The sequence below is a fragment of the Patagioenas fasciata genome, chromosome 17, assembly GCF_037038585.1.
Source record: "Patagioenas fasciata isolate bPatFas1 chromosome 17, bPatFas1.hap1, whole genome shotgun sequence".
In the NCBI taxonomy this organism is placed as follows: domain Eukaryota; kingdom Metazoa; phylum Chordata; class Aves; order Columbiformes; family Columbidae; genus Patagioenas; species Patagioenas fasciata.
The window spans coordinates 14,060,554-14,074,684 of NC_092536.1; the positions used below are offsets into that span (position 1 = coordinate 14,060,554).

General features: G+C 52.8%; 1 protein-coding gene across 4 annotated transcripts in view; it reads right to left on the reverse strand.

Moving 5' to 3' along the window:
* Positions 1 to 14,131, reverse strand: part of AIFM3 (AIF family member 3) — a 48,786-nt gene that overhangs the window by 6,882 nt on the left and 27,773 nt on the right. For all 4 annotated transcript variants that reach the window (XM_065851489.1, XM_065851487.1, XM_065851488.2 and 1 more), the window contains 12 exons: positions 13,560 to 13,656; positions 11,415 to 11,527; positions 8,859 to 8,945; positions 8,212 to 8,303; positions 6,433 to 6,563; positions 5,239 to 5,354; positions 4,841 to 4,912; positions 4,471 to 4,534; positions 3,667 to 3,743; positions 2,808 to 2,925; positions 1,740 to 1,838; positions 1,285 to 1,360 (listed from right to left, as the gene is read on the reverse strand). In XM_065851489.1, the coding sequence (XP_065707561.1) occupies positions 1,285 to 1,360; positions 1,740 to 1,838; positions 2,808 to 2,925; positions 3,667 to 3,743; positions 4,471 to 4,534; positions 4,841 to 4,912; positions 5,239 to 5,354; positions 6,433 to 6,563; positions 8,212 to 8,303; positions 8,859 to 8,945; positions 11,415 to 11,527; positions 13,560 to 13,656 (1,142 nt within the window). The remainder of the gene's footprint in view (positions 1 to 1,284; positions 1,361 to 1,739; positions 1,839 to 2,807; positions 2,926 to 3,666; positions 3,744 to 4,470; positions 4,535 to 4,840; positions 4,913 to 5,238; positions 5,355 to 6,432; positions 6,564 to 8,211; positions 8,304 to 8,858; positions 8,946 to 11,414; positions 11,528 to 13,559; positions 13,657 to 14,131) is intronic.

The window sequence follows — 14,131 nt, forward strand, 5'->3', positions numbered from 1 at the left end:
ACAACACGACGGCTGTGGAGTGGCTTTACAGGGGATGCAGCACCAAAAGTACCACCCAACTCTGCAAACCACTGCAGCAAAACTGCCAAAAAGGGGTTTTAACGTTCCCCTAGCTTACACTCACTGAGCAGACTGTGTTTTAAAATGCTGCGTTAGCAGTTATGTGATTTCAATGCATGTCAGAATGTCGGGGGTGGAGGCTGACAGCCCCGTGGCTGTGGCTGTGCAATGTCCCCTTGGCAGAAACCTGCCCTTTTAGGCAATCCAGCCAGAGAGCTCAGAGGTGTCTGTCTGCCGAAGGCCCCTGGGTGCTGGTGTGTGCTGGAGCCCACCGTGTCCAGCAGCTTTTCATCCGAGGTCCACAGGCACCAGAAGAAGGAGGGTGCGTGCTGGGGACCTGGTGGCTCATGCCATGGGGTGACAAGGTGAGCCCTGTGCCCCTGCAAGCCCCATGGACACATCCAAGTGCCAGGCTTCACCCGCAGTGATGGGGGCAAGCGGCCACCCCTGGGGAGGGGGAGGTGGAGCAGGGACGGTGAGGGACATCAGGCGGGGGACAGAGCCCCGGTGACATGATCTCTGCAAAGCACCTGAAGAAATCCCCTCCATCTCCATGGCCATTGAGTTCATATCGGGATAGGACAAAGGCAACAAAAGAATAAACAGCAGCAAATATTTTGGGGATAAATTAATGATGCACAGTCTTGCCAGTCTAAACAGCCAGCAGGGCTGAAGAACAGCCAAGGCAACACATGCTGACTGTCAGTGCATCTCAGGAAAGTGCTCCCAGACAGGCTCCTAGCCTGGGGAGAGCTGGGCTTCACTACGGGTGTAACAAAGGCTCCTGAGCTCTTACTAATCTTCGCAGTTTCTAATAGACGGAGAGTTTTTTGAGCTTAATTTGTTAAACCAGAAGCAGAAACAGTGATGCTTGAGCTTCCAATCCAGCCCTGGTCACAGATCATTAACACAGTGATAAGACGGGAAGGAAATCCTTGATAGGAATTGCCAGCAACAAATTGATCGAAGCCATTATCTACTCCCAGATATTCTGTGAACAGATAAAGTGCTTACACCTGGCAGAGACATTAGGTCTAAAGACCAGGTTAACTTACTTTATGCTTAGCACATTCTTTCTCTAGGGCCTTTCATTAATGTCCTTCAGCCTTTGTGTCCAGAGAGGAACAAAACTAACTGGTAGAAACTCTGGCAAAAATATTTTACAGCCTAGAAGAACATGCTTAGACAAATGCCTATGTAGGGATGTGGAGAAGAAAAACTTACTTGGTATAAAATGCCACAAACTTCAGTTCATCTAAATCTCCCTGAATGACAACGTCATCGAACCCTTCCCCATGGCCTGGAATGTAGAGAAGAAGTGGATTCAGCAATAATTTCTCTGGATCCAGCTCTAGCCCCTAAGACAGAGCGTTTCAGTCCAGAACCACACAAAGAGCATCCTGCAGTCACTGAGAGATCAGCACTGGAAGATGGGGTACTGAGAAGCACCCCTTCTTTCAGAGAGGTGCAAGTGCAGAGAGAGCGGTCGTACTGGACCCTCTGGCCCTGCACCCCATGCCCTGAGCAGACGGGTTTCGGAATCGATACCGGACCCCTCAGGAGCCAGGCAGGGCAGCGGGCGGGGGGCAGGGGCTGGTGCGGAGGGTCCGCAGCAAGGGAGGCGGCTGTGCCTTCCCCTCCGCCAGCACAAACTGCAGCAGCCGTGGGGAGCCCCATACCTGCGTATCGGATGCTCTTCCCGAACATAGCAGTCCACAGATAAGGGACTGTGCTGATCTCCACGCCATGGGCCAGCATGTTCAGCGCGGCTACACGGCCTGGAAGAGAGAAGTGGCAGATTAAGTGAGGAAGCTCCACGCCAGAGCAAGCGTTGAGCTTTGCCCTCTGGTCACAGCATGGCATTGACATCGCTCGTCCCAAAGGGAAGCCAAGGCCTCCTGTGCAGGCTGACAAAAAGCCCATACTACAAGAAGCACCAACGAGGCAACGCATCACATCCCCCAAGGCTGGGCTGGGCTGCTCCCAGCAGCGCAGCTCCCGCTGACTCCGTCACCTCCGCTGGCAGGACTGATGTTCCCGCTCAGCTTCTGCGGGGTGACAGGGCTGAGAGTTTGATGAGCTGCCACCTCAAGTGGGGAAGGGATGGATAAATCCCTGAGGGCATGGAGACTGTGACGGCACGGTCCCAGCCACGGGGGCATGGCTGGATCAGAACGATCCAGAGGCTGTCCCCAAAAGTGAATGGGTGTGGGTCCAGAACCTCCCACCCAGGGCACCCACCCACCTGGAGGTCAACCTCCCCACTGGGTTGTGGCCTCAGAAAGCTCCAGAGAAGCTTGTCACACCAGGGTTTCCGGGCTTGCTGGTGTGAAGGGAAGAAAGGTCTCAGCTCTGCAGCACAGTCCTGGGCCAGCCCGGCAGCACGGGCAGCCCAGCCGGGGACGTGAGCCGGAGCCGACATCAGGAGGTGAGCTCCTCAGAGCCCAGGGCAAGGAGACGATCAGGCTCCTGCAGCGACTGCAGGTGCCTGGGAGCACATGGTGTTTGGGAAAGCCCATCCCTGGGCACCTGGTTTTGTAATGAGGCATCATTAGGCAATGCACATGGAGAATGCTGATGAATAAAAGCATGTCAGACAGGGTAAAATACACGTGCATCAAAAGGTTTAGCACAACTGCCCAGTTTCCCTATTGGCTGTTGTCTCATTCTCTCACTAGAGGTTTGGAAATTTCCCAGGAATTTGGAAAAAGATTAAGCAATTTGCTGTTGCAAAGTGAAGCACCTACCATGCATATGGGCCATCTGCCAGTGAGGGACGTTCACCTTCTTATTATTCCTCAAGGCCAGTGGGAACGTGACAGCATCACCAGCTGCGAACACTCCAGGGATGTTGGTTTGCATCATCTGCAGGGGGGAAGCAGAAGTGCGCGTGGATGGGGTTTGCACCCTACAGCAAACAGGGACCTGCCTGAGAGCCGTCACGGTCCCTAGGGCACGGGGACAACCTCTGCTCGGCTGTGGGACCCCCAGGCGGATGTGATATAACATTCTTCACTTTCAAAGTGGACCATGCAGGCGGGGACCTGGAGCATCCTTCTGACAGTGGGTTACCCAGTAAAGCAAGACACAGACCAGTGTGCTGGAGACCCCCTTAGAAGCTGGCATCTGCTGGTGTTTGCAAACAGAGCCTGGCTCATTGCACACATGAGCAATAAGCACAGCGGCAGGTGGGAATGAGCCCCCAGAGCAGAGGCAGCCCCCCAACACGCTCCTTGTTCATGGCACACACCACCCAGCAGCACCAGCACTGCGCCCACCCGAGTCACTGGTGGTGGAAGGGAAAACTGAGATCTTTTGTGATCCTTGAAAAGATGGATCTTTCTCCATTTCTTTCCCCCCAGATATCCCCACCATTCTGGGATGGATCTGAGACGGACCCAAGCCCCAGCACCCAGGGCTGCGATTTGCAAACCCTTCACTTGCAGGCAGCCCCAGGCACCCCACCGCGGGGCTCCCAGCGTCCCGGCAGATGAACCGTCCCTGCCACAGCAGTTCGGAGCCCTGGGGAAACTTGGCTTGGCGGAGCCCCTGGAACAGCCCCAGCTCCTCCTGCTCTCCCGCTGGCAGGGGCTGCCCCACGCTCACCTTGTTGACCACGATGAAACCTTTGGAGTCGATGTTGATGCCGCTCTGCTTGAGAAAGCCTGTCGCCGGGACCGCGCCTGTGGGAGAAGGCAAGGGCTGCTGGCACGGTAGTCAGTAGTCGGGCGTCCTCGCAGCCCTGGGGCCAGCAGGTCCCCCCACAGCCAGGACAACCCATCTGCCCCACGGCAAAGGCAGCGGCCGCTCCGGGAGCCCCCAGTCCTCCCACCCCCTCGCCCTCCTCAGCCCTGGGGTCCCTCCCGCTGTCCCAGCCACCAGTGCACTGCTGGAATCTGCCCATGCCCTTTTCTAGCGCTTGAAGATAATTTTCAATCCACTTCTCTTTTACAGATATTTGGAAAGAATATATTTAAAAGGGAGTCCCCAGGCTTCCAAAGGCAGAGCTCCTCTGCCTCCCTTACAGCGTGTACTTTTCCTTCAGCCTTCTTTTTCCTTTCTTTATCTTTTTTTTCTCTCTAGCCTTTGCAAATCAGAGTACTCCGCAACTTTTGAAAAGCTACAGTGTGAGAAAGTGTTTGTTTTTCCTTCCTAAAGTGTAAAGGAGACAAATAGCCCCTTCTATGGCAGGGACAGGAACGAAAAAGCCAGAGGAAAAATAAATCAGTTTGGAGAGGTTTTTAACAAAAAACAACTTCAGAGGATGAAATTGGTTTCAATTTACTAAAACCTTTACTACTTTCCAAATATATTTTCAGTAGCATTTTGGGGCGGAGGCTCTAGAGCTGCCGCGCCCCCACCAGCTCCAGCTCTCCAAGCAAAGCCCGCAGCGCAGCGCCGGCCCCTTACCCACGCCGACCACGCAGACGTCGGCACGCAGGACCTTCCCGCTCTTCAGCACAACCTCCTTCAGCTGCACGGCACACAGGGGGACACCGCAGTTACTTTGGGGACACAAAACCCTGCAGCAATAGCAAGCCAAGCTGGCAGCTCGCTTTATTTTTGACACGTGAGTTGACCATAATTCCCTATAACGGCAACAGGAGGAGGGTGGGAGCAATGAAACTGCCCCACACGCTGTGTCTGGAGTGTGTTTGCTCCTGGGAGCTAAATCCAGGGACAGGAATTTCGGGGGGTAGGAAAGGGTAGAGGGCAAAACCCCAGAGGCGAAGTGAACGTCAGCCTTGGGGGGTTGCTGGGGCCCCTGCCCGCACCCTACCTTGCCCTCCTGCTCCCGCAGCTCCGACACCTCGGTCTGCATGTAGAACTTCACCCTGTTGTTCTCAAACATCTGGAGGGGTGACACAGGACAGAGAAGGGACATCAGGACCCCCAAACCGCCTCCTCTCCTGGTGTCCCCGAGCCCTCAGGGCTCCCCCCAGTCCACCCGGCAAAGGGAGTTGGCACCACCTCCATCCCCCACACATGCCCAGAAGACGGTGCTCTACAGAGTATGGACCATGAGAGGGAAGACACTGCCCATTTGTTCACTCTAGTGACTGCTGTCACCACAGATTCATCAATTAACATCAAACAACAATAAGTGAAATAAGGGAAATGAGCAGAACCCACTCTCCCACCAAAACCAGCACTCCCCAGACAGGAAAGCAAGGTCACCTTCATGACAGCACGGCCAACCCTCTCCCCGAAGAACTTCTTGAAAGGGACTTCCTCCAGCTCCACCACGGACACCGAGTGGGCCCTCTCCGTGAGGTAGGCGGCCACCTCCATCCCTGGGGAGCAGGAGCAGCTTCAAGCAGCCGTGAGACCACCCCAGCGCTGCCCGTGCCCCCTCGTCCGCTCCGGGCTGGGAAGCTTGGAGCCACTCTACTGGGAGATCTGGGGTGCCCCCACGGCTGGCCATCACAAGGGACCACACCTGGGATTCATGATTTATGGTGTTTGGTTCTCAGACACAGGAGGTTTCAAAGACCAACGCACGAACTGGCTGTATCAAAGCCCCACAGTGCCCTGGGAAGCCGCAGCGCCCGGAGGAGCAGACCTCGGATGGGGGAACCTCCCCTCTCGCTGGGACTGTCTCAGCAGGGGCATGAGCTGCAGGCTGGAAACAGCCCTGTGACTTCAGCTCTTCTCTCCAGTAAGAATGGGACAATTTTCATGCTGGCAAATTCATGGGAACTTTCACCAAGACAATTTCTACCTATGGGGTTTTTTTTGGAAACTGATCTTTTTGATGACCTGCAGTTTACAACTGGCACCACAATCTACATTTTTCTGCAGATAGGATTGATTGAAACTTTAAAACAGGATGAAAAACAAATGCCAAACACTTTATAATAAATTCCCTGACTAATAACCATTTATGTTGAAGGCCTGCAGGACCCACAATAATTTTGTTATAACCATATTGAACAAAAAAAAGAGAGCTATCAAAGAAATTATAAGGTTTTTGCAATGTATTTGAAAAATTCACCACCCTGACGAAAAGAGAAACAAACACACAGGTTTTCACCTACCAACACAACTCTCCCGATTGAAGCCAAACCTGCACTGACACATCAGATTTGAAACCACCCAAGCGCCAGTACTGGACTCGCCGTATGCTTTTTGGCCTGAAACAGCAACACCTGTGTCCAGGCAATGCGAACGGCACAGCCTCTGCAGTAAAATCCCGCTCTCCAGGAAGGACACGTCCTTACCACCCCCCTGCAGCTGGAGGCTGGGCAGCCCAAGGTCCAGTTTAGTGGGGGGTTACCTATAACTGGGCAGCAACAAACAGGGAAAGGGGCCGGGACCGTCTGCAGGAGGCCAGGGACAGGTGAGACCGGACACCGCAGGGCGAGCGCTCACCCAGGAAAGATGCTCCCACGACAACCACATTCTTGCTCGTGGCCAGCTTCACCACACGGTTGGCATCTTCGGGCGTCCGGATGTTGAAAACATTTTCCACCTCCTTGCCTTTGCAGCTGAGAGCTTTGGGCCTGAAAAACACACACTGAGGGTGACACAGGCGTGTTCCCTGACTTTGTGGTGGTAACTGGGACTGCAGATTTCCTTTCCCGGCTCCTGCAGCATCTCAGCCTTTCCTTCTTTTATCTTTCTCTGGGCTGGAGATGTAACATGGAAAAAAAACACTGTCGGACAGCATCCGGATCACAACCGCAATCACTGGCATAGCAGGGCCTGCTTTGTGCCCACCCCCGGCCCCATTGCTGGCCGGGGACCAGCTCCCTCCTGGGGTGGGTTCTGCTTTGCAGCTTGTGCTCAGCTGCTGGCACGTGGTAAAATTTTCAGAAGCTTAATAGGACACCGAAAACTCACTCGGTCCTCCAGCAGCCGCTGTGGAGCCAGATATTGACAGTTTCCTAAGCCCCTGCAGATGCAGGTTCCCCTGTCCGCTCCTCGGGGCGCGCTGCTGACACTGCAGCAGTTCATTCTTGTCCTCCCCACGCACTTACGGGAGCCTATGTTTTTTTAAATATCTGGCCCCTGCACGCCTGACTCCCATCTGGAAATGGGACAGACGATCTTAAATAATTTAGATACCTTAAAAACATTTACCAAGTGTACCCAGAGCTTGTGCATAAGGATTTTGAAATTATTGCCAAAGGCTTAATCCTCTTTTGAACCTAATTACTCGGCTGGTGCAGACAGCATTTTGGCTGGGGTGCCGCACACCTGGCACCAGCCGCTGGTGCTCGGTGGGGCTGTGGCTTTATCAGCGCAGGGGGCTGCAGCCCCGCTCCGCGTGCCCTTCTCACACGATAAATTTTGCAAAGGCTGCGTTTCTCCTACTCTATTTTGTCCCTTGGCATTAGGAGCACAAGGACAGGGAGCCAGGAGGCCTCATTTTCATCTTAAAGCGCCCGTTTTGATAAATCCCCTATTGAAAACAAACCAGGGCGCCACTGGCAAGGCGCCGGGGCCGGTGCTGGTCCCAGGCGATGCTCGGCGCCCAGCAGCAGCTGCGCGGAGCAGGGCGGGCGCTGCGCCTCTGCCCTTCCTGCGGCTGGAGCAGGTGCCAGCCTGGAAAACCTCCTCCTGGGGACAAGTCCCACAGAGGGGTCTGTCAGGCTGGGGCAACAGCAGCACCTGTTCGAAGCTGCAACAGAGAAGCATCAAGCTTTCGTTGTCAAGAAAGATCTTAAAGGTGGGCAACAAATGGAAGACAGAAATTCAGATGGATGAACTACCTGATGGACAGGGTTGAGTAGTATTGAGGGGTGACAAGAAGAGCAACATGGCAAAAATTACCTCCCAAAAAAACCAAACTTCAGGATAATTCAATTTCGGAGGTTTTTGTTAAAGAAAATATGTTCAAGGCATTAATTTTAATATTCTAAGATTATTAACTCAGTGGGAATTCCATGAGTCTCTCCTAAACACTTCTTGCTCTTCCCCCAGGGAACAGCACAGCCTTAGGGTGCTGCTGGCAAATTCCTCCACCTTTTCAAGTCTTTGGTTTCTACCAGTTTTTTTAACATAGCCAGTAGGTGCTCCTTCTCTTGCAGACAAATTCAGTGCCTGAATTCAACCACTGTGTTTGACCCCTTATCCCCAGGCACAAGCTCCTCACATTCTCAGATAATACAGTTTTCCCGATCTTTAAAATGTTTGTTCGTAGCTTACGTGTTTCCAGTTGCTATCAGCAGCTTGTTGTATTCCATCTTAAATCCATCCTTGAACACAGCTGTCTTGTTCTTGATATCCATGGCTGCAACCTGAAATCATTCCTAAATACTGTTAAGGGATGAAATCCCAGATGTTCTCTAAGACTCCAGCCCAGCCAACTTCTCTGTCAGATCTTAGTTGCCTGAGCTCCTGTCCACAGCTTAGTCCACCCAGACCTTAAATATGCCTAGCTGCCTTTTCACAAATCCTTAAAGATTTCCCAGGATAAATAAAACAATGGGGAGAAATGCTGAAACCATCATTGTCTGTGCCACTCGCAGGCTGATTATACTGATCAGAGGCCAGCTGGTCATCCCAGATCCACATGAGGATGCTTGCAAATGGCAGCTAAGAAATTCTGGTTACCATGGAGTTTGCACAGGGTGTCCTTCCCACCACGGGAAAACCGCATTAATTGTGGTTTTGAGCAACCACAGGCAACCTGTGCCCTGAGGCATAAAACTGGGCATCTGGGAGAGACACAGCATTGCTGCAACGGCATCCAGCGAGCCGAGAACAGAGACAGCGGCCACATTTCCCAAACACAGCCTTTGTGTCCCAGCACACAGCAGACACCACGCAGGCACACGTAGGACTCTCCTTACCTGCATTTCGGTCAGGACTTCGATGTCATACGTGCGGAAGAACTCCTTGGGGCGCAGGGTGATCTGCTCCGGATGGGAATCCATCGACTGTAAAAAAAGCCATTTTTCTGTCAACTGCTGTGTGTTGAACAGGCAAATGGAGAAATGCCTGTTACCAACAAAAGTCAGCAGTTGTCTGAAGTCAGTCCTCATGGTATGGGCTGAGTTGCTCTATAGGGGCTGGAATCAAAGCCTATTCAAGTAAAAGCTGTCACAGGATGCTGGACTGGGCTCTGGTTCCCTCTCTGCCTGCTCAGCACGGTGGTGGCATCAACAGGACTGCAGTGAGTGCTTCTGGGTGTCTGCAAAGTGGCTCTGAATGCAGCTCCTCGTAACACACAAGTTCAGAGAGGCAAAAGAAAAGTCCCGTTACTTGGAAACCAACCAGCTGCTTCGGGAAATGGAAGAAAAAAGAGCAGTAAGAACTATCAGGATTATCACAGCAAGGGCAACGCTTCCAAAAAGACCTGAGTTAATACAAGCTCCCTCGAAAGCCATAGCAGGGGTGTGTGGCACATATCTGCTTAACTGCCATGTGCAGGTTCGTGCCCTTCTCAGCTTTCCTTGGTCGCTCGCGTGAGACCTACACACAGGGTTGAGCTCACGTTCGAGCCTGAGCTCCTCTGTCCTAACTCTGTGGCCACAAGCCCACACACAGGCTGGGGCCAAGCCGAGGCAAGTGACCCGTGTGCAGGCCTCTCCGTGCTCCAGCGCATCCCTCCTGCCTGCGGCACCGTGGGGACAGGCATGGCCACACACGCCATGGTCAAGCCCTGCAACGTATCACACAGCACCGAGCAGCAGCATTGCCTGCCTGCACCGCACAGGCACAACGTTTGAGCTTGACCTGAGAGGGACAGGGGATGCAGAACCACGGGCTTTACTGTCTGCCCCCAGGGATGGATGTGCAAGGTTCTTCTCCCTGGAGGTGGTTTGGTCAGGGGCTGGGACGAGCCCTGCAGGACACTCCCTCACTGTGACTTCCGATAACCCTGTACTCAGAAGAGACCTGTATCTTAGGACCTGAGGCAGGTGCAGGCTCATACAGGTTTTACTGCAAATTCTTTAAACAGCCAGCGTTTACAGAGAGGAATATCTGAGCCCATGGCTCGGGAGCCGCGGCCCCCATGCCGGTGCACAGGGCGGGCAGCACAGAGCTGTGCACAACCACCACGGGTTTTGCTGCTGCTCAGTGCTCCGGAGACAATAACGAGGACTTTGCAGCACACCAGGGAGCAGGTCATTGTCCAAAGGGGACAAAGAGGAACAGTCCGGTGGGACCTCAGGACAGGTTGATAACGGGTGTTCAGCAAGGCAGAGGAAGGGCAAGGCAGCAGGCTGGGGAGGCAAGAAGTCTGCTGCTTACAGCTCCACGTGTTCCTCCTCTAATGACTCTTTCCAGGGTCAGTCCCACTCACAGTACGATTACAAAAAATCTCCTTTTTTCCTAGTCTGGTCCAGAATATTCTGCCTTGTCTTCCATGGGCTTTGTGCACCTTCCAAAAGCACCTACAGCGAGAGGTGTTCAGTGAAGACTTTAACAAACCAAGCATAACATCTCTGCTGTGTGAGAAGTTCTTGCTATTTAACGGGAAGTGGAAAAGGAGGTTTAAGACTCCATGGTGGGGATCAGTGTTTCTGAGAGCTGCCTGGCTGGGACTGGGAGCTTCTCCAGGCTCCCCAGCATAACCTCTGTGGCTCTTGGATGCAGGTTTCAGCCAGATGCTCCTCAACCAAGCAGGTCTTGTCCAAGCACAGAAATGGCTTGAATGCTCTCAAAAGCCACATGCGTATTTGCCTGCCTTTGAAAATCAGTGTGCCTTGCAGCTGGAAATGGAGTTAAATGCTGTCATTACAGAGTACCAGTTCCCACTGATAAGCATCCCTGACATAAAGGGGAATACATATACTGCCTGTTCTTATGTTAACTCTAAGCTTCAAGACCAAAGGCTGCCATCCAACCTGAGTTGCTGTCTGATAGCAAATAAGGCCCAAGTATCAGTAATAAAAAGTTGGATTAGAAGATCATCCTGTGTCTACAAATTGGAATGCAAATCGGGATGTATGCCAGAAAAAGCGACCTTTGCACTGCGATCAAGTTACCAGGTTGTGATGGTGACTGATAATCATCATAATTACGGCACGGTAAGAACCATGCATCAGTAAAAAAACTGGTAGACAACACAATTTTTTCACATGCCCCGTCTCATTGCCCTAAAGATTTTGGTCCAGAAACGTAATAAGAAGATCCGCCCAGGCATAAGCTGGCCAAGACAGCTACTGCTAGACCCACGAAGAATGCCTTTGTTTCTGTGCTGGAGTATTCTTAGTTCAGAGTTTGTACAACTTTTGTGTTTCACCTTTCAGTCACCAACAGAAAAGAAAATTGAAGGGAAAAGAGAGACAGGATGAATAAGGAAGAAGAAACACACTGCTGCAACAAATAATGGTGGAGAAGGGTCTTAGGGCAAATTTTAAAACTGGGGAGGAATATGACATGCCCAAGGTGATACAAACCTTACTGAGCTTTGGTCTGTCGTAGGGCAAGTGTCTGTCCATCGTGCACATCACAATCCTGTCCGAGAAGCCCTCCTGGCGCAAGGTCTCTGCACAGACCAGTCCAGCGGCCCCTAAGGGAGAAGGAAGATGGGGGCAGCCACGTGTATAAAGCATTTGAAGGTCCAAACCCTTTGCCCCTGAGCCCCATCAGGGCTGACCCCAGAAGCACCATCTCCACTAGCCCTGGCCTTACTGCACAGCCCTTTCCAAGTCCAACAGCAGACGCCACCTGCACGGGCAGCTGGCTGAGGTGGACGCAGCAGGCAGGGGGAGGGACCCTCTGTCTGGAGCATGACATTAATCCTCTGGGGACTTGCCTGTCCCTACACTCTCACACACTCACCAAGAGCACAGGTGAGGAGCGCTGCCAACACCCGCACACCTCTCACAGGCACTGCCCTGCTCAGGGAAGGCTCTTGCAGCTTCTCCCCTGCACATTCAGCTCCTGGGGAATTTACAGCTGAACACGGAGGGCACGGAGCCCTCCCTTCTTCATGGCTGAAGTAGCGGTTTCACGCTCCACTGTAGAGGATGTTGCATGCAATTTCTTTGAGTTTTTTATTTGGTTGTTTTTAAACATAGAAAAAAAACTTAATCAAACGAAAAGCTGCCTTGGAGTGTGCTGTTCCCCTGCAGCCAGGCAGCCTGATGGGCTCGCTCCTTCTTCCCTGGCCAAACTGGCGATACTTGAGAGTTCAAGTAAGTGCTGAATCTCTTCTCAACCAATGAAGCCTCACTCAATGAGCATTGTAAGGACCATGGTTTCTGTAATACCAATGAAAGACGGTTGACCAGGACAGAATCATGGTTTGGTCCATCCGCAAAAGGCTCCTGTTGATGGAGGCAAGGGACAGTGGACAAAGGGACGGGTGGGTGGCCACGCTGTGCATGCTGCCTGGAGCACACTGAGCCAGGACTGATGCCAGGGCGACCCTCACGTGCGCGAGAGGCCGCAGTCTCTTGCCCTCAGCTCTGCCGGGCATGGCTGGATCTCAGTCCTCGATGCAGCTCTGGATGAGTGGTCTCTTCCCAACACTGCTTCCTCACAACCCCAGCTTTGAAATCTCCTTTCCCATCCACCAGAACAGACCTTGGTCTTTAACAGACCTCTAAATTCAGATGTTCAAGCCTGAGAAAGTTCCTTCAGCAATGTCTAACATTGCCTGTTGAGTGACCTTGCTGAGGATTTCGATGACTGCCCAGCCCCGCTGCACCCCAGGACACCCAGCTGACCTCGCGGAGCAGCAGTGTCACAGCCCAGCTTTAGACAACAAACAGCAGGGACACAGGCAAGGGAAAAATGTGGCCCAGCAGTGAGGGAAAAGCCGGCCAGGCTGGTTTTCCCCTCTGCACAGGCTGTGAGCTGCAACTCAGATGGCAGGAGCAGGAGATTGCTGGTGACCTGGGAGCTGTGATCAAGTGAGAACAACCCCTGCTCTCCCCCAGCCTCAGCTCCAACACCGGGCAGCTGGTGTCCTCCTACCACCATCTGTTTCCCCACAACATGGCCCAGGGTAGCATCCAACCCATCACAGAAACAGGCAAACTCAGAAGGTGGGATCCACTCCACGAGGCTTTCTACAAAAACCGCATTATACAATGGGAGCTGGCACAAGAGATAAGAAAAGCTAGCTTGGCAGCTTTGCTATTCCATGCAGGGATCTGATATTTTCTGAGAAGATGGAAGAAGTTATCCTAAGAGAAGCACTTTGAGGTGAGAGCTTTGCAGCTGCAATGGGATGAGACAGAGATGTGCAGGGTCCAAGAGGAAAAGGTGTATCCACATAACGGGAACATCTGAGAGGACTTCACACATATTGGTTGTGGAAATCAGGGACTACTGATGATGTATCTAGGGAGGGTACAGAGGAAAGAGGGTTCAGGGCACCCACTGCAGAGGACCGTGACAGGGAACAGCAAAGCTCTACAGACCAGAAGCACAGGGCACCTTTGGACCATTAGTATGTAGGACAAAAAGGACCATGAAGAACCTCTGGACACAGGAGGGGTGCCAGAAGATGCATGGTACACAGACACCTTGCTCTCTGCACACCCACCCGGGAGAGGACACACATGGCGGTCCCAGCACGTGCCACCCGATACCTGCACCGATGATCAGCACGTTGGTACTGCTCAGGTTATAGTTACTCAAGGAGATGCACTTTGCCATCATCTTTGTCCTCCTCTGTATCTGAAGAGCCTATGCCACCAATGACAAGAAGAAAAGTCATTATCTTTTCTCAGCTTTAACCTGGGTAGCCAGGCAGGAATAGGTTCCTTTCCAAACACAGCGGATGTCTGGGCTCAAGACGGAGCACAGATGACCTCTGTCCTCGCCGTGCCACACTCAGACCCAGCAGACAAGGCCAAAAGGCTGGTGGAAGGGGCCTGTTCCCATGGGCAAATTAAATTAAAAGTTGCTTAAGGAAACAGGACAAGTTCAGACAAACACTTGGTAAGACCTCCTGAATCCATGGACACCCCAGCTGAGGTGTCCGGCAGCTGCAGGAGGCTAGGGGAGCACAGGCAGGATGAGGGAGGGGACACTGCACCTCTGCCCTGCTCCACTCGTGCCTCTGTACAACTTCAGGCTGTGCTTGAGACAGGACTGGGACAGGTGGACCTGTGTTTTACCCATGTTGGATGCTCATGTACCCTGCTGCTCAGGTCCTGCT